General features: G+C 45.0%; 2 protein-coding genes across 5 annotated transcripts in view; one reads left to right on the top strand and one right to left on the bottom strand.

Moving 5' to 3' along the window:
* LOC118778767 (diphosphoinositol polyphosphate phosphohydrolase 1-like) overlaps nt 1–9,485 on the bottom strand; it is an 11,116-nt gene extending 1,631 nt beyond the window's left edge. The window contains exons 1-5 of one of the 4 annotated variants that reach the window (XM_036530472.1): nt 9,234–9,485; nt 7,358–7,456; nt 3,778–3,822; nt 3,081–3,165; nt 1–165 (exon numbers count right to left, since the gene is read on the bottom strand). The exon at nt 1–165 is cut by the window's left edge and continues 1,631 nt beyond it. In XM_036530472.1, the coding sequence (XP_036386365.1) occupies nt 1–165; nt 3,081–3,165; nt 3,778–3,822; nt 7,358–7,456; nt 9,234–9,332 (493 nt within the window). In that variant the 5' untranslated portion in view covers nt 9,333–9,485. Of the gene's footprint in view, nt 166–3,080; nt 3,166–3,777; nt 3,823–6,812; nt 7,457–9,233 lie in introns of those variants that run through there. The other 3 variants (XM_036530471.1, XM_036530474.1, XM_036530473.1) reach the window with 3 other exon arrangements.
* A 6,840-nt stretch (nt 9,486–16,325) lies between these two features.
* On the top strand, nt 16,326–18,900 carry LOC118779656 (suppressor of cytokine signaling 2-like). The gene is made up of 2 exons (XM_036531834.1): nt 16,326–16,455; nt 18,425–18,900. Exons 1-2 carry the CDS (start codon nt 16,326–16,328, stop codon nt 18,898–18,900), a joined length of 606 nt encoding a protein of 201 aa, XP_036387727.1.
* Nucleotides 18,901–20,000: the final 1,100 nt, after the last annotated feature.

A 20,000-nucleotide genomic window follows, 5' to 3' on the forward strand; every position in this document is an offset into this window, starting at 1 on the left:
TGCTGTAGGTGGGGGAGAGGTCGTCGGCGATGGCGGCCACCAGGGGGGTCCCGTTGCTGCTCAAACAGCCCTGCTGCAGCGCATGGAAGTAGGTGGCCTGCACGGGCTTGTGACACTCCAGGACTTTTATGGCATCGTCTATTTTAAACCATTCCCTTTTCCGGCCTGTCAAAACAAAAACCGACACGCTCTGCTGCATCTCAATTCAGCCTCCAGACAAAACATCAAATCACCACCAAAATGGGCACAATTTGCAACCAAAATGTGAGTCTGATGACGCCTAGAGGGGTTACTAAATGCACCCTCCATGGTGGCTGTTCTTTACTGTGAGCAATGGATTTAAGCAAGTATTAACTTTTCTTCTATTCCTGCACACAGACACTCAGCTGTCACAACAATGAATAACTGTGTAAGGATTCAACAGCATTACTTACTGAAATCTGTCACTCAAAGTGAAGGACAAAGTGCTTGAGTGGCCAAAGTTTATACAAGGTTAACTTCCAATTTAAATTCATGAATTCCCTCAGAAAGTGTGAATTTCCCAGAGAGAGAAAAAAAAAAGCAATACAGAAAGTGGAACTGGAAAAATGGAAAATTATTCCCTGACCCCTGGAAAAGGAGGCAGAGAGACTCCTGGAAAACAGTGGAACTTTTAATATCAAAACGCATCAGTTCATTTTTTGTAGTGTTATATATGTTGTATAAATATGCATGATGCTTGCAAGGTGTGTGCTTGAAAAAATATTTGCTAAACAGCTGGGAGGCTGTTTAGTACTGCAGGCAAAGAGTGTAGAACACTGCAGCTTATCCAATGCTACATTTAGAGATCTGAAGCTCAGCAGATGTAATGATCCAGAAGATTAACACTGCATCTGTACTGATTGCTGTAGGCCTAAGCACTGCAACTCGATTGGCCTTAGAAAGTAAAACTCTGAGTATAGACTGGTGTGAAAGAGGGCAACAGAAGAGAAACAGTGACTTCCACATGACAGAAAATGATTTCAAACTAACCTTATTTTTCTATCAAAATAACATCTAAAAATGGTAAACTACAATGATCAAATAACTTATACATTTTATACAACAGACATTGCTATATGTTACCTTTTTAAGTTTTACAATGAAGAGTCAACATGAGATTAAGTACATTAGATTAATGTAGAGAGAATTGTAGAGAGAAAATGTAGAAATTTTATTTTTTGAGAACTGAACTGACTCTGAAATAAAGGAACTGAGCTGATGGGATTTGGAGGGAGAGGAAAATGACTGCAGCCCTGCAGACTCCCGGTTTCTGCATGCAGACCACAGGCTGCCAGTGGCCTGCACTGTAAGAGCAGCACAGTGTGACCTGTCACCTGACACACTGCGGTCTTAACAGAAACCTTTTTAGAGAGTGCTGGTCTTCAGTTGGGAAACACAGTTACATGAATTACAAGACTCTGATGGTTTTCATGTTGCCCTATTGGCCAAAATAAAGGAAAATGTTTCATCATCCAGTGCATGTAGGTGTGGTTTTGTGCAGGTTTGGACAGCACTCACACCAAGCTGAGCTGAGCTGGGGGGGGGGTAGGTAAGGTAACATGCACTTCGCAGCTGCGCAGCTACTGCATAACAGGCTTGTTGAGGTAGATCATCTGACGGCAGTGTAAGCCAGCAGATATAAAATAAAATGTAACCATATTAATAAACATACCAACGAACAATGTTAATCAACATGAACTCACTGAGCTTCAGCTTTGCAGTTATAATGCCCATAGCTCAGAGTACTGTGGCATTTAATTGAATTGATCAGTTAAATGAAGAGGACAAACACACCACGCTCAGTGCAGAGCTAAGAAATGTGGAAACTGTGAGGCGCACATCACACCATCGATCCTGGCTGAAAGGGGAAAGGAGGCATCTGAGCTCCACACATCTGCCGAAGCTCGCTCCTGAAACGTTATCGTGTGAGCAGATGAGTGCGGATGGCCTGTATCTCTGGGTAAGAGAGTCTGCTGCACAGGATGGCTGGGTTAAGCAGCTCTTTATAGTGATGTAAATTCCATTCTTTTCCCAGCATTTCTTTTATCCTAAGACTGTTATGATCAAATTTCTGAGAGAACTACAGAGAGTCCCCCAAACACAGCTGCGATTTGGCCTGTGTACGGCACAGCTTTCGTAACTGAGCCTGTGTTTGGATTGTAAGATGGTCAGTGGGGTGATGTACTTCAGCTGGGAAATCAGGTTTTTGCATTAAATTTCCCAGAGCTCCGCCTCCATGGGAGAGCTCAGCAGAGTGGACACTGGGGAAGCTGCTCTGAAAGACTCCATACGGCATAAAGCAGCAGCAGCAGACCAGTTACTTTCACCGTATTTGGTGCTTTCACTCATTTGGTGGATTTAACTTTTACATCTCATAATCGGGCTATGATGCCAAGAGTAAAACTCTGGCTGACAGCACACTTTCCCCCTTCCTGCCAGCCAGTACCGTGTGACACGCTGGGCTCTCCACCGGGACCTGGCTGATACAGAAGGACAGCTCCATTTCACTAAGCCTCATTCTGCCACCAATAATCATCACCAGAATTTTACTAGCCTGAGCAAAAATAAAAAAAGGATAAATATATGACTTACAGGGGTTATTTGAAATGCTGTAATGGTAAACCTTTTGTGAAACTGGTATACTTTGAAGATGCAACTGAGGGGGAAATACTTTGAGACAATTTCAACATATTTTGTGTGCAGGAACACACATTTGTAGAAGATCTTGGTAACTATTAAGCAGTGATGTTTGACTGTGGACATAATGTGCAGCCCAATCATATAGGCATTGTTAGTAATACCACCATGCTAACACTGTTAGACTTACATATAGTAAATATCAAGTTAACAAATTCATTAGAAAGGGACTTGGCCAATCTTCCATGACTGAAAGACAGATATTTGACAACTTCCCCTGAGTTTTCAGAATGATCATAATTTCATGAATTATCGAGGAGCACTGGATCACTAACATAAATGTAAAAGTTTTCTGGAAGAGAGACAGGATAAACCCTGCTTCCAAGCAAACTCCGCTCCTGTATGGACACTGAAGCACTCACCAATATTAACCGAGTCCTCCCAGTCTTCCAGGACCTCTGTGACAATAAGAACGTAGACATATGTCCGGTGTTTCCTGTCTCGGTTCTGCAGGGGAGCAAAGATGGAGAGAACAGTGAAGAGTCCATTTCCAGTGAGAAAGAACAGCCTCATTTAATGTAATACCACTGAGCCATGTCTGGATTTTTAGAAGGAAACATCATGAATACAGCTTCATTAATGTCCACAAACACAGCGAACAAGAGACTTCAAAGACCTGCGACTGCAGCAGATAAATGCCAGCAGCAGATATTCCCTACTGATGTCCCAGACCTTTGACCTCTGAGCACCTGAAATGCCTGGGATTGTTTTAGTGCTTTGGAATCAGGAGAGCGTCTGTACTGGCTGTGTGTCAGTGTGAGAGCGTCTGCACTGGCTGTGTGTCAGTGTGAGAGCGTCTGCACCAGCTGTGTGTCAGTGTGAGAGCGTCTGCACCGGCTGTGTGTCAATATGAGAGCGTCTGCACCGGCTGTGTGTCAGTATGAGAGCGTCTGCACCGGCTGTGTGTCAGTGTGAGAGCGTCTGCACCGGCGGTGTGTCAGTGTGAGAAGTGTTGCCAGAACTTCCTCCTTCTCACACACAGAGTGAGACAGCAATCCCATCAGCACAGCAATCACACAGGAATCATACACAGCAGTACTGTGGGGGAAAATACCTCACCTCAAAAATCCCCACAAGCCGCCCTAGTGTCCCCTTCACACCTGCCTGTTGAAAGAGAGAAAAAGAAAACATTGCTTAAAAAAAGCCCCACACAAACCCCTGACCAATCAGATGCCCCTGCTGCCTCCCAGAGGGAGTGCTACATATCTCTGTGCTTGTTTCTAGGAACAGACTGCAGTGTGTTTGCTGGCCTCTCCCTGGCAAAGTGGCGTGAAACGGTCAATGTGGCGGGAAACGGTCAGTGTGGCGGGAAACGGTCAGTGTGGCGTGAAACGGTCAGTGTGGCGGCCTGACTCAACACCAGCAGGGGAGGGGTCTGTTTGCGAAGCCGTGTTGTCTGCACTGTGCATCCGAGCATCGCCCTCTGCAGGCCACACAGACGTAGCGCAATGGAAAATGACAGCACAGCGTACGGCAGACTGCAAACACATCTCTGAGCCAGACCCACAGCCGCTGAGCACAGCAGCCCTGGCAGAGCATATTGCAGCTCATCAGGCCACTGAAGGTGCTGACATGAAGGACAACAGCCTCCAGGCTTAACCTTTCACCTGTACCTGCTACACGGAGCCCATCGGCCAAAACCGCTTCTTGGAAAAGAGAGTTCCACTGCACTCTTATCTGTAGGCCACACCCACCCACTGTCCATCACAAGGCCTGGACCAATCAGCTCCTCCCTTCCACACCTCTCTCTCTCCAGCATGCTGCTGTGAGGGAATAATGCCCAGACAGGGAGTGGGGGGTCGCACCTCTGTTATCTGCTCCATGTTACAGAAATGAGATCAGAGTTCAGCTGGTCTCTATGGCACCACGGCTCACAGACTCAAGACATACAGAAATGACATCCAAACGGCAGACATCACCACACCAGTGATACAGGGGCTGACAGCTGGTCACTTCCTGGTCTTCTTCGGTTGTGACCTCCAGTGCCCTTCAGTGCAGGGTTATGGGATGGAGGCAGTGCAGCTGCTGTATGCAGTGTTTGGAGTGAAGGGTCAATGCACCATATTACACCTTTATCAGGTCCATGAGTGACGCGGGTCTCTCCGTGCCTGACCGTGGTTAGGGCACCAACAAGCTGCTTTCATTCAGTCCTGCTACCTGATGCAGCGAAGGCAAGAGCTGAGAGAGTCAGACATTTCCGGGCTTTAGAGACTGTAATGGTGCACCCCAAAATGCCAGTCTCAGGTCTGACCCCTGACCCCTGACCCCTGACGCCTCTCTCCACTCCTCTTCCCTGCAGTAGCATTAAAGTGATTCAGATGAAGGAGCAGCAATGGTGCAGGAGAACCTTCCGGACCCAGCGGGTGCCGGGTGCCCCAGGAAAAACATGGTGAAGCAGAGTGAGCAGCTGATTACTGCACACACCCCACAACCTCAAGCTCTGTTCCCCCCGATCACCGCTGCGTACCTGTTACCATTCACAACAGGGAAAACTGTGTCAGCATTTTTAGTAAACATATTATGAATACGTATTTTTGCACACCCCCAACACAGGCGCGCACAGCCCCAACACAGGCGCGCACAGCCCCAACACAGGCATGCACAGCCCCAACACAGGCGCGCACAGCCCCAACACAGGGGCACACCCCCAACACAGGCGCACACCCCCCAACACAGGGGCACACACCCCTCCCTGACTGGTGCCAGTCCCTGAGGGGTAGCTCTCCGGTTGTGCGTCAGCTCTCTGGCTGAGCGTTAGCTCTACGGCTGTGCGCTGAGTTCAGGTCTGAGCGTTAGCTCCCTGGCTGAGCGCTGAATTCAGGCCTGAGCGTTAGCTCTCCGGCTATGTGCTGAGTTCAGGCCTGAGCGTTAGCTCTCTGGCTGAGCGTTGAATTCAGGCCTGAGCGTTAGCTCTCCAGCTATGTGCTGAGTTCAGGCCTGAGCATTAGTTCTCCGGCTATGTGCCGAATTCAGGCCTGAGCATTAGCTCTCCGGCTATGTGCTGAGTTCAGGCCTGAGCGTTAGCTCTCCGGCTGAGCGTTGAATTCAGGCCTGAGCGTTAGCTCTCCAGCTATGTGCCGAGTTCAGGCCTGAGCATTAGCTCTCCGCCTATGTGCCGAATTCAGGCCTGAGCGTTAGCTCTCCGGCTGTGCGCCGAGTTCAGGCCTGAGCATTAGCTCTCCGGCTATGTGCCGAATTCAGGCTTGAGCGTTAGCTCTCCGGCTATGTGCTGAGTTCAGGCCTGAGTGTTAGCTCTCCGGCTGTGCGCCAATTTCAGGCCTGAGCGTTATCTCTCCGGCTGTGCGCCAAGTTCAGATATATTCAGATATTCAGAGATAACACTCAGGCCTGAATTCGGCACATAGCCAGAGAGCTAACGCTCAGGCCTGAACTCGGCACATAGCCGGAGAGCTAGCGCTCAAGCCTGAATTCGGCACATAGCCGGAGAGCTAATGCTCAGGCCTGAACTCGGCGCACAGCCGGAGAGCTAACGCTCAGGCCTGAATTCGGCACATAGGCGGAGAGCTAAGTTGAGAGCTGAGTGTTATCTCTCCGGCTGAGCGCTGAATTCAGGCCTGAGGGGTAGCTCTCCGGCTGAGCGTTAGCTCTCCGGTTGTGTGTCAGCCCTCCGGCTGAGCGTTAGCTCTCCGGCTGAGTGCTGAGTCATGGCTTTCTGGGGCGCAGCCAGTGCTCAGAGGAAAAGGGCAGCGGTTACTATGGGTTTAGCGCCCCTTCTGTGACTCGCACCCTGCGGTGTAACCCGACACCAGGCGACGCCTCCTCATGGTGTGCTGGACTCACTGGGGACCTGCTGGGCGCACGCTCCGCAGTCTCTGAGGGGACACACACACACACACACAACTCCTGCACCCACCCCAAAACGCGCACATAACCCAGAGGAGGCGTCCATGGACGTTTGGAGTGGTCAGCACCACTTGAACTCAACTCTTACTGCCCCCGCAGGGCTTATTGCCCCCGCAAGAAGGCATTCTGTTCGGGAGTTACAGACAGGAAGAACTCCAGAAGAGTTCCAACCCCCACCCTGCACCCCAGGACTGAACAAGCTGGCTGGCCTTATCTGACATCACACTGACCAGCTGAATAAATGACACCGCCTCCACCCCCTGCAGCCTGGAGGATCGCTTTCCGACTAAAACAACACTGCTATGCTGTTCATCCTGCATCAGGGCATCCTGCATCCATCAGCGCTCTGGAGAGAGAGCCCACACGCTGAGCCCCCCGGAAAAGGCAATGCGTCTCATTTATTCTCTTAACCTAAAAAGAGTAAAGAAAATATTTTAAAAGCATTCAGGGTAGCACTACAAATATTTCTTGTTGGTTTTCATAGGCTGCCAGTTTCTCTCAGTGCTGTCTTTAAAAGCAAACTGACAAGAAAAAACTGAAAACATTCAAATGCAAAGTTGGGCATTAGTGCACTCCACAAAAATGCCTACTGAGTGTGAATGAGCCGGCCTACCTCCTCACAGACCTCCCGCACCGCAGCTGAGTGTGAATGAGCCGGCCTACCTCCTCACAGACCTCCTGCACCGCAGCTGAGTGTGAATGAGCCAGCCTACCTCCTCACAGACCTCCCGCACCGCAGCTGAGTGTGAATGAGCCGGCCTACCTCCTCACAGACCTCCCGCACCGCTGCCACGCTGGGCTCCTCCTCCGGTTCCATCCCTCCGCCCGGTACGATCCACTTATCAGGGTGTCTGCTACTGCTCACCAGCAGCACCTGCAGAAGGACACATCCATCCAGCACTCAGCCTTACAGCTGTCCTTCAACACATCAAACCCCAGGAAAATGAGTCACTTAGCATTACTTTCATACCTTCTTCTTGGACGCACTACTGTATTTAAATCAGCAGATAATGTTACTTTATTCAGTTCTTCTGGAGTTATCAACTAAACCATAGTGCCTTAAAGACAGCCTGGAACTGGCCTGCAGGCTTTCTCTGGCTGCTTCTCACCCCGCTTCTGACAGTATCAGTGTGGTTTAGAGATGCAAAAAAAAAAAACCTCTACCTTTGTCCTCTAAACTGAACCTCTGACGTAGGGCCCATTATTACATGTAGCTGAATTTGAACTACTGGCTGTGCGATGTAGTTAGATGTATTCTTTTGACCTTGCACAGAATGTTTATTAGATATTTCTCTTCTTTCATTTTCTATGATGCAGACCACAGCTCTTGTTTTCATAGACATTTAAATGTGTACAGTACTGCATGCTGGCTTTCATAAGGGACACTCAATGGTTAAGCAAGTCGAACGCAACACAAACTTCTGTGCACAACAGACAAAAAGAGGAAAAGAAAGAACTCTAATCCTAAAAATTTTCTAGAGAGGCGACATTAATTCCAAACCCCATTCAACAGCCAGCTGCATTTAACATGTTTCAGACTAAGTACCGATATGGTCTTGGGGAACAGTCCCCGCTCCGATCACAAGCTGAGCATTGGAAGATGAGTGTGAGTTCTACTTAAGGAACAGAGGATTCATTGTTTTACGAATCCGAACGGGATTCATCATAATAAAAAAAACCCGCATCGTATCCCAAACAAAACGAGGATAAAGCTCCTTGTACACGGAGGAAATCGTATGTATCCCATAACTCTGAGTCACTTATCATTACTTTCATACTCAGTGCACTCATTCAATCGGTTAAAAGGGCAACAAAATAAGTTTGGTTCAACATGGCTAAAGAATCATGCACATACAGCACCTGACCTTCCTTTCAACACTGACGCACTTCGGTTTGGTCCGGAATCCAAGCTAGCCGTTAGCCTGGCTAGCCGAGTGTAAACCTGTCACCTGTGTCATAATAGCGGACCAGCTGTTTTTGTGATATAGATAATGGATAATAACAGCATTGTTAATGTAGTTAGTTAGTTGGGGCTATCTTCTTGCATAGGATGTACCTTTTAAGACAAGAACTCTTCACTAAGTGGCAAGCCATTTCCACTTATGGCTAGGAGAACCGCTGCTAGCTAATTACTGTTAGCCAGTTAGTCTGGTCGCAGAGCATTTAGAGATACAGACCCCTATCCTGGCGAGTTAGCCAGCTTTGTAAAGACCTGGTTAACATTAGCAAGCTAACCAGGTACCCGAAATGCAGTTAGCTAGCCGGCTAAGACACGAGTAAAGCTAATCCTACTTAGCTGCGGCCAAACAGCTGCTAGCGGCTGCTACGCAGCCTGCTAACAATTTTAACGTACCCTACAGCATGTAGTTAGCATTGTCTCGTTGGTTAATTGAGGTTATTAGTTCTGGCTCGCTTGTGCTCATTGTTTATCTAAGTACCCTGCAATCTCTACCCTTGCTGGCGGTAAGGGACCGAGATTTCTACCCTCCCAAACAATTCCTCACACTTCTTTTAATCCTACAAATCACTCCTCCTTTTGCGCCTCTATTAGCTACATGATTAGCAGACACATAACCAGAAATCCCATCTTTCTGGTTTTACACCGACCCCGGCCCGATTCTGTCTCTAACCCCCCGCATCCCCGGCGTCACCTCCTCCTCCCTCTCGCTCTTGAAGCACAGGCAGGCGGCCCGCTGCTTGTATCCGTCCCCATCGTACGTCCGGGTCTGGTTCGACTTCAGCTTCATCATTTCGGGGATCTGAACCCGAACCTACTGGAAACGCCGCTGCCCACGACGTACAGTCCACTAAAGGAAACGCCGGCGTTTTCTAAATATCAATAACCTCTCCTTCGCTTCATTTTACCAAAGCCCAGCGCATCTACAGCACAGACGCCATTAATACGAACATTGCGCAAATCGCGTAAAGCTCGACATGCGACATGGAGCAGCCAGAAATATTTTACCTACTTTCCTTCGAGAATGAGAGTTAGCGCACGCAGCAAGGCAGTGCTGATCTACGCTTATAGCGCAGGTTACGTAGCAAGAGCGCAGGAGTCAATGGGGATCATGGGATATGTTATATTCTCAAAAGTGCCGCAGGAGTCGTGCAAAATTCCTCCAGCGAGTTTACAATCTGTCGGAGCTGGCGAGGAATGATGGTTCACGGCTGATTTACCGCAGACAGCCAGCAGCCCGCTTTTTAAATAACATTCCGGGGAGCTTTATAGCTGATGCCAATGGCATTGCCCTCGTGTTTGCTGTAGAGTGACTTTTGACACGGGACGCTGCAGACCCCCGAAAGATGGAACGAATGTTATCAGCTATATGACTGTATAATTAGAGCTCACTTGACGGGCACATAACCCAAAATGCCAGTCTTCTCATTGCGAAAGGGACACTTGGAAGTCGTTCACAGTATTCCCCCTTTTATAGCGATATCTTACACAAACTGGAGGATACTGGAGTGATGGCTAAAGACATTTTTTCACGCGTTTAATTTGTCGACAGAAAAGCAGCAGTACTTTCTCTGATAACATGTAGCCTATGTCTCCACGTGTGAACCACTGCTACCAATCATGAATGTTACATGTTGATATTTGATAGTTATGAAATACATCTGTTATAGGCATTTTAACGAAAATAGTTCGTTTAATCGAAAATGATCGTATTTCATCTTGGGCGTAATTTTAACAAATTTGTCGAATGCAAGAATTGTATACTTTAAACGGGTGCTTTGTTCTTAGAAAATGAAACGTGTGATTGCACGAGCGAGTTCTTGAATTTACACACGGGGGCAGTGTGAGCCATTGCCACAAATTCATTAGTGGTTCTGTGGCGACAAACGTCCACATACCACACATCTGTATGGCCGTCACTTGATTAGATGTCTTACAGTTTAGAGAAAGCCTCTGGGTCCTGGCAAGGAAAAAAAAAAACTTTTTTTCTTTCCATTTGCTCAATGCTCACCAGTTCGATCTAGACCCCTAAATGGAGGTATTGTATCAGAGCAGGGTCCTGTATGAAGTGGAGTCCCGCAGGGATCGGTGTTGGGTTCTAGCCAACAGTATAGAATCAACTAAGGTAATACAGAAAGAAACAGCATCCAAAAGTGGGCAGATACCTGGCAGATGACATTCAATTTAGCTAAATGTAAAGTCTTGCATGTGGGAAATAAGAACCAGAAGACAAGACTACTTCATGGGTGGAAAAAACTAGAATGTGCTCAATTTGAAAAAGACTTGGGATTAATAGCTGAGACAAGCTCAACAGGATCTAGGCATTGTGCTGTAGCAGTAAAAATAGCCAACAGGGTGTTGGGATATACAGCCAAAAGTATTGATTATAAATCTAAAGAGGTTATATTGAAATTATACAATGCTTTAGTCTGACCTCAGAATATTTGTGTGCAGTTCTGGGCACCGCACTATAAGAAAGATATTGAGGCTCTTGAAAAAGTTCAAAGAAGGGCAATTAAATTAGTTCCTGGCATGAAATATAAAAGCTACAAGGAAAGACTCAAGTTATCTAACCTATTTAGACTTAGCAAGAGGAGACTTAGGGGTGATCTAAATGGAAACTAGTGAAGAGTAAGTGCCATACTGATGTAAGGAAGTTCTATTTTACACAAAGAGTTATCAATACATGGAATAGGTTGCCAGGTCATGTAGTTGACACAGAGACCCTTGCTGTGTTCAAGTCCAGACTTGATGCAGTTTTGGATTCTCTTTAATTGTAATGGCAAGCTTAGTTGGGTCGAATGGCCTGTTCTCGTTATAATATGTTCTTATGTTCAAGTACTTAGTGAAATTTTAACAGCATTTCGTAATACCGTATTATTAGCAACCTTTCATATCCAAATGTGCCGATTGCAAGCCAAAAAAAGAACAGAACGCGCATGGGTGAGAGGGGCAGTTTGTTTCCAATCAATACTTTCACTGTCATTGTACAACTGGACAAATATGTTTTAAATCAGAGTAAGTGAAATATGTGAGGTTAAAGAAAATCAAATCAAAGGGTCAACTGAGTGTGACTGACCCTGCATGTGTTATGTGTTATGTATTCTTTGTGAGTGTCAGTCTTCCAGGTGTTCCGTTCGCCTTCCCCAGGGTAACTGCACCTGCAGAAAGCACTGTCTCAAAAGCAACGACGCACCTCCCCATCTCCAAACATTCACACACATTCTGATTGAAACATGACTATTCAATTCAATTCAATTCAATTCATTTTTATTTGTTGTCACAAAGCAGCTTTACATTGATCTCAGGCCTGAGACCCCCTGAGAGCAAGCCTAAGGCAACAGTGGCAAGGAAAAACTCCCTATCAGGAAGAAACCTTGAGCAGAACTGGGCTCAGAGGGGGAGCCCATCTGCTTCTGGCCGGTACTGGGCAGATAAAGTTAAAGACAAGTTATACAATGTAATTTAAGACATTTACGATTGATAGACAATAGTAGTTAACAGCAGAGCGATTATAAGAATGTCTCCTAGGATGTCCGGTTCTTGGAACGCAGTAGGCTTCGATGGGCAGGGCAGCGAGGTAGCAGGACTGGAAATCGGGATGAGACGCTTGGGCTACAGCTCCGGACAGGAGCCCGGAGCAGGGATAGGAAGCAAACAGAAAACAGTGGTTAGTGGATGATAAGAATGGCAGGGATGTAGAACAGAGAGGCAGGAGAGGAGGGGCAGTGAAAAAGGTGCCAGTGTGCAACAAGGAAAAAACCCCGGCAGGCTAACATTATGGCAGCATACCTAGGGGACAGGAGGCAAGGAACCGGCATAGTCATGAGGGCGACCCTAAGGCAGTCAACACCAGATCATGGCACAGAGTCCATGAAAGCAATGACCACTTAGTCCACCAGAGACTCTATGATCCATGCCAGCACCAGGCCATGTCCCTCAGCTGAAGGATTTACTATATAGGTATGTTTTGAGCCTAGACTTAAAGGTGGAGAGAGAGTCTGTTCCCCGAATCTAGGGTAAGCTGTTCCACAGGAGAGGGGCTTGGTAGGAAAAGGCTCTACTGCCTACAGTAGTTTTGCCCACTCTTGGAATGATGAGAAGCCCGGCATTTTGGGAGCGAAGGGCTCTCTGCGGAAGATATGGGTGAAGAAGGTCCTTAAAATAGGGAGGGGCAAGCCCATTTAAAGCCTTAAATCTGAGTTAGAGTATTTTAAAAACCATCCGGTATTTAATATGTAGCAAATGGAGAGAAGCCAGATAATGGGGTAATGTGCTCAAAGCGTTTAGTTTTGACTATGTGAATGAGCATATATTGTCTAAAGTTTGCAAGCGTTTTGTATGAACTCACATGGCACTTTCATGCTCAATGTTTTTGCATCAAACACATAAAATGAACTTCGTGTATTCTTCCAAATTAGCCAATGATATACATTAACGCTGACTACAGCGTCAAAATAATCGCAGCTAAATGTCAAGTAATTGCTGCCGAGATAGCTAACAGTCAAACTGAAATCTATGCACAACGTTACACTTTTCTTGATGTTGTAACAGCGCACCTGATGATGGAAAAATACATGGAAACAAGCAAATAAACAAAAAGTCAGAGTAAAACAGAGGTACTTACTTGCAGAGAGGGAGGAGATAGCTCTCCGCTCTCAACCAGGAGCGAAAAAATGCACTTTGTGACCCGATCATCAGTGGGTCTGTGGAGCTGCGCCAGGCTAAAGCCCGTCCCACGTGTTCGCCTTCGGGGAATGTTCCTGGAAAGAGGTGCGCTGCGATCCGCCGGGTCGCCGGACATGGTCCGGGCCAATCGGAGCTGCTGAGCCCGACTTAAAGAGACAGAATGAATAGCGTCTGTCTTGTTTTATATGTGTTATTACTGGATGTAGTTAGATATCTGATAGGCTTCTTTTTTCTTGTGATGAAAATACGGCATAAGAAGCGATGGGAAAACTACTAATTAGCGATGCTCAGGAGTTTCTGACGCCAGTTAGCTGGAGAAGCGGTGCTTAACGATGCTGAACGAGATAGCTGTGGAATTGATTTTATGAAAGTGTTCAAAATGCGAGATGCCTATTTATTCTGAGGGGAAATATAATAACAAGCTTTTGAAGCAGTTCATAACAAACGAAGAGGAGATGGTTTATTGGCCCTTTCTTTAATTATCCGCTTCATTTTGGCTGGCAGATCACTTTTATTATCCACGGAATGTAGCAGCGAGACTAACATGAAGGTGTTATAACAAAGTAAAAAGAAACGAAGCATTTTCTAACACGAACGTCGACCGTTGGGCTTTTCGGACATCCCAGCAAACCCGAGGCAGCGAGGAGACGGAGGTGAGCGCCTGCTGTTCTTATTAAAGCTTAACCGTGAATAACGCCTACAGTAACGCACAGCTCCAGTACAGCCTATGCGTAATAAACGGTTACAATCCAGAGTCAATGCGCCATTTAACAGAGGGAATTCAACAGTACATTTTGAAAATTTGTATGTGCCGTGTTTGGTTTGAAATGGTTACGTAATCAAGACCACGATTTCTAGATGAGACAAGGAGCTCCACTTTGAAAGACCAAACGGGTTTGACTATGTAGGTCATGTCCGGAAAACGGAATTTTAGAACAGATTTGAGCTGAATGAATGAGTCATATTCATATTGAAATGAACGAAGTGCAGTTTTAGTACAGCCGCAAGAAATATGACGTGTAGTGATTTTAGGTATCGATAGTAGTCTGTTTTTGCTTAACAACCACATCTCGCTATATAACTATAGCATTATTGTTTTTTTTAAGAGTTGAAAATGCATGAGACCTTATCTTGTAAGACCCTGCTTGCATTTAATTGGTGACCCGTAAGTAAGGTGTCAAATGCTTTAATAATGATGGAATTTCGACTGGACAGCGGTATGTGCTTTAAAATATATTTTTCCCAAATTTAAATTATGGTTTCATTATTTATATTTATATATTCATTCAATTGTTCTCATTTAGATAAATTTTGTAGGCTACCGGGGTGATTTTGAACTGGGTTTAGTATAAAAGCACTTCCGCTTTGAATCTTGCTCTTTGTTGTCTGTTTATTTGTTAAATCATAAACACGGTAAAGCTTTGGGTGATTCAATGAAAATCAACCTCTTCACATCAGTTGCATGTAGTCAATGTGCAAGAGTCTGACCGGGTTTCACGTTTGTTTCGTTCTAGAAGAGTAAAATGATTAGTGTCCATTTGTGGACATGTTCGTGCCACCCTGGCCCCTTAAGACGCTGCAAACTTAGATGCACAAGTGACACAGGATGTCAGGGTAAAACACAATAATACCGCTCTGAAGCGGAGATGGTGATCACACACTGGCAGAAGGCGCCTAAGAAGCGGTCTTACTGTTTGTGTTTGCGTGTTAAAGGTTCTATAGAGTCTTGCTCCATTGCCAGAGTGTTATGTAATTATTAAAATTGGTTTAGTTGGCCTGGTAATCGTATTGTTCGTATTTATATTATGTATTTACAGGATGTATAACGAAAAGAAATCCTGAAGACAAATGTTGATATAAATAGCAAATCCCAGAAAGCAGGACACAAAAGCAGTCAGAGTGTCTGAACACCTGTTTGATATGAGTTCAGTAAGACAATCATTTAGCAGTATTGCACAGGGGTGTGTGTACAGTGAATTTCAGAGCAAGTTCACTCAAGTAGGTATTTTATAAATTTAAGCCTCTTTTGTTAAAATACATATTATGATGCATGCAGATCAGGAGCCAGGGCACTGCAGGTTACCCCGATACACGTTCCCAGCGACCGCTGCACAGAGCCGGGGACTCCGGCCTCAGGAGGAGTCAGGCAGGTGTATCACATGGTGCTGTCAAGGTGACAGCAGTTAAGGAATCAAGACAGTCCCACCCGCAGGTCAATGATTCTGCCCTATGAAGCTCTAAAGCATATGTAATAACTCCAGGACACATGAAGGCACCATTCTCCCATTCTGAGGTATTTATTTCTCTTACTGGAATCCACACACCAAGAAAAGTTTTTTTTTTAAGAAATTAAATGAGCCAATATGAAATTCTTTCATGGTTTGTAAACGTCTGCCCGGAAATAAAGGGCATTCTGGGTCACTAAACTGAAGTTTAGTATTATGTTAATAAATTTGTCATCAGCAGCTGTATGTATGGCTTCCCACTTCCTCTTTTGCATTTTATCCTTGTTTTTCATTGGCTGTTGACAGTACCTCACTGCTGTAATCACATTGGCTGCCCTCTTTCAGACAGGAAGTGATCATCACCCATAGACCCGCGTTAACCTGCTGACAGATTGCATCTTGCAGGCACCTCATTTCTCCAGGAATGGTGGCACACTGAATGGCTTTTATCACACACCCGAGCTGAACGCACCCTGAGCTGAATGCACCCCAAGCTGAACACACTCCGAGATAAACGCATTCCGAGCCAAACACAACCGGAGCTGAATGCAGCCCAAGCTGAAGGCACCCCTAAGCTGAACGCAGCCCGAGCTGAACACATCCTGAGCTGAACACACCCGGAGCTGAACATCCTCTGAGTTTCAGAGGCATGGTGATTGTTTTTTGAGCTTTTAAGCAATTAAAATAGAAAAAAAAGTTTGAAAGAAAAAGTGGTTGCACCACCACTGTAGCCCCTGTGCATGTAAACTTGGCTTTCAGATTGTGCTGTTTTTCTGGGGCACAGTCAGTTCACCTCACAGGTATGGGAGGCCGATGAGCGGGCACACAGGCCCAGCAGCTTCCGTCACAAACGGACATCCTCAGGGGCGCCCATGATTCTGAACCCCGAGAAATCCCTCAGCCCTGTGGGGGTGGCGGGCACAGGGCTGCGTCTGCGAGGGGGGGGAAGCACTGAAGATGTGCTGCACCTGGAGAGAGCCATGACTCACCTGCGAGAGTCGGGTCAGTAGCACCTGCCTGTCACGTTTTGGTCATAATATCCATATGAACACAATGTATGTGATACATTGATATTATATGTCTCTGTAATGATTTAATAGTGTGAACACAGAGTATGCTTAATAAATGCCAAAACTTTTGAGGCCTACTTTATGCAACAAGTTTAAGTAAGATTTACTTTTTGTTGCTTAAAACAACATGTTCCATTCATTTCATCTTGAGGTCCAACAACAAAATTTATTTAAATGACCACAAATATACAAAGCCCAAAAAGTGAGTTTTGAGTGCAAGCAAGAGGTAAAAAGTTCAAGAGGACAGGAGTTTGCAGTGAGGGCTGCCTGTCCCTGCTGCAGCTGATGTGCTGAGGCCGTAAGGCACACTTTGCTGTACTGAGTGTGGATCAGCTTCAGAAGATGTGTGCTTGTGATTCTCATTCATTCAAAGATCTTATCAAAGGTCTCACCTTTGTTTTAATTAAATACCAACCACAGCAAAGCATATGCCCAGCTGCCCTGTGCCTTACAGTGGTACAGCCCCAGTTTCTCACTCCAAATAAAGGTGTGGGCAGGTGTGTTTGCTTCAGACAACATGCTCACACTACTCGACAGGTGATTAAATGTTTTCTCACACAGCCTTATAAATATTTTTAGAGGAGTTTATTGATGCTGCTTGTTTTAATAAAATAATACAAAATTATGTTTGGACTCTACTTCTCAGTTGATGATTGCTTTCTTACATTAATTCATATAGATGTGAATGAATATTTTCAAAATGGACAACCAGCAACTTGTATTATGTGACCACATAACATAAGGCTTTTCAAGAGTAAGAAAGTTAAGTTTTGTTTAATCACTGCTGTAATCAAGATTAATTAGAAATCCAAACAATTTTTGTATGTCCCTTATTGTATGTTCTTATTGGTAAACCTCTTTTTCACTTCAAAATGTAACTTAGCTATGCATATACTGCTAAAATTCTTCTCCCCATGAATGCATACAATGATCATATCAAAAGATTGAAACTCATTTATAACCAAATGGAATCATGTTCAATTTAGGTTTTGAGGTGATAGTGCAATGTTGTATCTTTACTAGCCATCATGGTCAAATAAAGAAAAGATTGATTCCTGTAACCATCTATATCTGTGTGAGTGAGGAGCAAGATCACATCTGTTACTCCAAAAATAATATTGCACAGCATACACTGCAGAACAGCCGTCTGTGGTCTTTCAGGAAAGACAACTGAACCTCCGGCACAAGCTGCTATGCAGACAGTAGAAAAATAAGCAGTTGTGTTAAAAAGAGTAGTTGTAACCCTGAACAAAATGACAAATTTTTTAAGTAAGTAAAAGAGATTAGTGAAGAAGCTTCAGTTCAGTCACTCAAGTTCAGTATCTTTCTTTGCTGTTTGTGTTGATTGCCTTTAAATAATAATAATGTTCTATTCAGAAGTACTACCATCTGAGAGAAGTTTAAATGCTGTTTATGACATCAATCTGATATCACTGCTAATTAGTAATGCTTACAAAATAATGTAAACATTAGTGAAGATCGCTTGTAAGTCACTGGATAAAGCATCTGCCAAATGAATAGATGTAAATGTAAGATGCACAAATAGCTCTGGATACAAGTGGACAAAAATTTAAATTGTAGATATTTCATATCTGGAATTTGTATTTTTGCTGTATTTACATATACAGAACGTAGTTGTATATAAAATGGAAAAGGCTTTGAAAATTCATACATTACTAAATTGTATTCCCTAGGCCATTTGAGAGTTCTCACTGACCTATCCATTGGTTAATGCATATTGTTTAAAGTGAGACCACTGAGGTTTGCTGCAAAGTCAATGATCAGATAAAGAGCTGTCATGCCAAAGAGTATAGAGTGATGAGAGAAATCTTCCTATTTCATGTTGTGACAGAAAGAGACAATGCAGGTGCTCCAGCTCCATTCCCTCCCGTTTCCTGCAGGCTGGTATTGGGGCTCCATCACAGCTGCTCAGGCCAAGGAGGTGCTGGGCGGAGCCCGGGAGGGGTCCTTCCTGCTGCGGGACAGCTCCAGACCGGGCTATCAGCTCACCCTGTCAGTGCAGACCAGTCTGGGCCCCACGCACCTGCGCATCGAGTCATCAGGAGGGACGTTTGGGTTCGACTCGCTGGCGATGGCCAGGCCCCGCCTCCAACGTTTCAGTGGAGCAGTGCAGCTGGTGCAGCACTACGCCCTGGCCTGTCGCAGCCGACCACACCCCTCAGACTCACCCACACAGGAGGAGGAGGGCTCTGATAGGCCCCTGCAGCTTCAGCTCACCCGGCCCCTGTATAGGACCACCCCGAGCCTCCAGCATCTCTGCCGTATCACCATCAACCAGCACTCAGACGCCCGCGGTGACCTCCCTCTGCCCGGTACACTGAGAGCCTTCCTGCAGGAGTACCCCTTCCTACTGTAGGACAGGACAGGCCAGAGAGGCCTCCTTTTATCAAAGACATTTTTATTTAATTTTTTTAAGTTGACAATGACTTCTAGAAGAGCTGCTGACATTTTTCAAAAAAGTGCATGGTTTATATTTCTTGCTGTTCTCTCATCATATTCTTAAGCCAAGATCTATGCCCTGCTCTCCCTGGCTGGGAGTTTTCTCATTTTTCTCAGTGACAAATGGTTTCTTGGAACTGCAGGTCATCTTGTCAAAAAGACTCCTCTTCATATTAAATGAAGGTTAGTCAAGAACATCATTCCTTTTTATTCATCGGTTTTCAGCAACAGTGGAACAACATCCTTTTATTCGAAACCATTGAAAAGCATCGTCATCGTGCTCATTCCCAAGAATCAGTTACTTTAAACTTAATCACATTCAGTAAAATGGAGGCTTTGTAACGACATGCAGTATAAAAAACAGAAAGCAAGTACTTTTCAGAAAAAGTTTGTGAAGTAAAATTTTATGTGGAGTGATTGCAGTAATGTAAGGAAGAATAAATCAGTAAATGCTACACAAACACAGTGGCTTTCACTCTGATATTGTGTTGTAAATGGGGTGGTTTGGTTTGAGGAATGGGTTTTATCCATGATCGAAATTTACACATTGATGTCAGGCTAATTTTGAAATTTGATTTAAAAAAATGTTTAGAATTAATCAGTGCAGTGTTCTCAGATTGAGTGTGTTGCCCCTAAACACATTCCCTGTACTTTGCTTTTGTAATGCTCACTGTGAATTTCACAGACCATTGAGTTTAATACATGCCGTGTAGGGCTGCCCTGCCAAAGTGTCAGGAGTAACAGAGGCCGAACATCGGGCTGAAAAAGAGAGCGAAAATATAAGCATGCAACAGTAATCTTAGGATGAAAATAATATGTAATAATATTGTTTAATGTTATATGCTGTGAGTCACACCACTGTGAAGAAAGATGTACAATCAAAACATGATGTCATAAGCATCCATTAATAAATAAGGTAAATTATAATCTGATATGACAACTATTCAATAGCTCAACCTAATCACTAACCTAATATGTTTGTTAGTGTATTCATATATTAGCAATAAAGACATTTAT

This window comes from Megalops cyprinoides, chromosome 6 (genome assembly GCF_013368585.1).
Source record: "Megalops cyprinoides isolate fMegCyp1 chromosome 6, fMegCyp1.pri, whole genome shotgun sequence".
NCBI lineage: Eukaryota > Metazoa > Chordata > Actinopteri > Elopiformes > Megalopidae > Megalops > Megalops cyprinoides.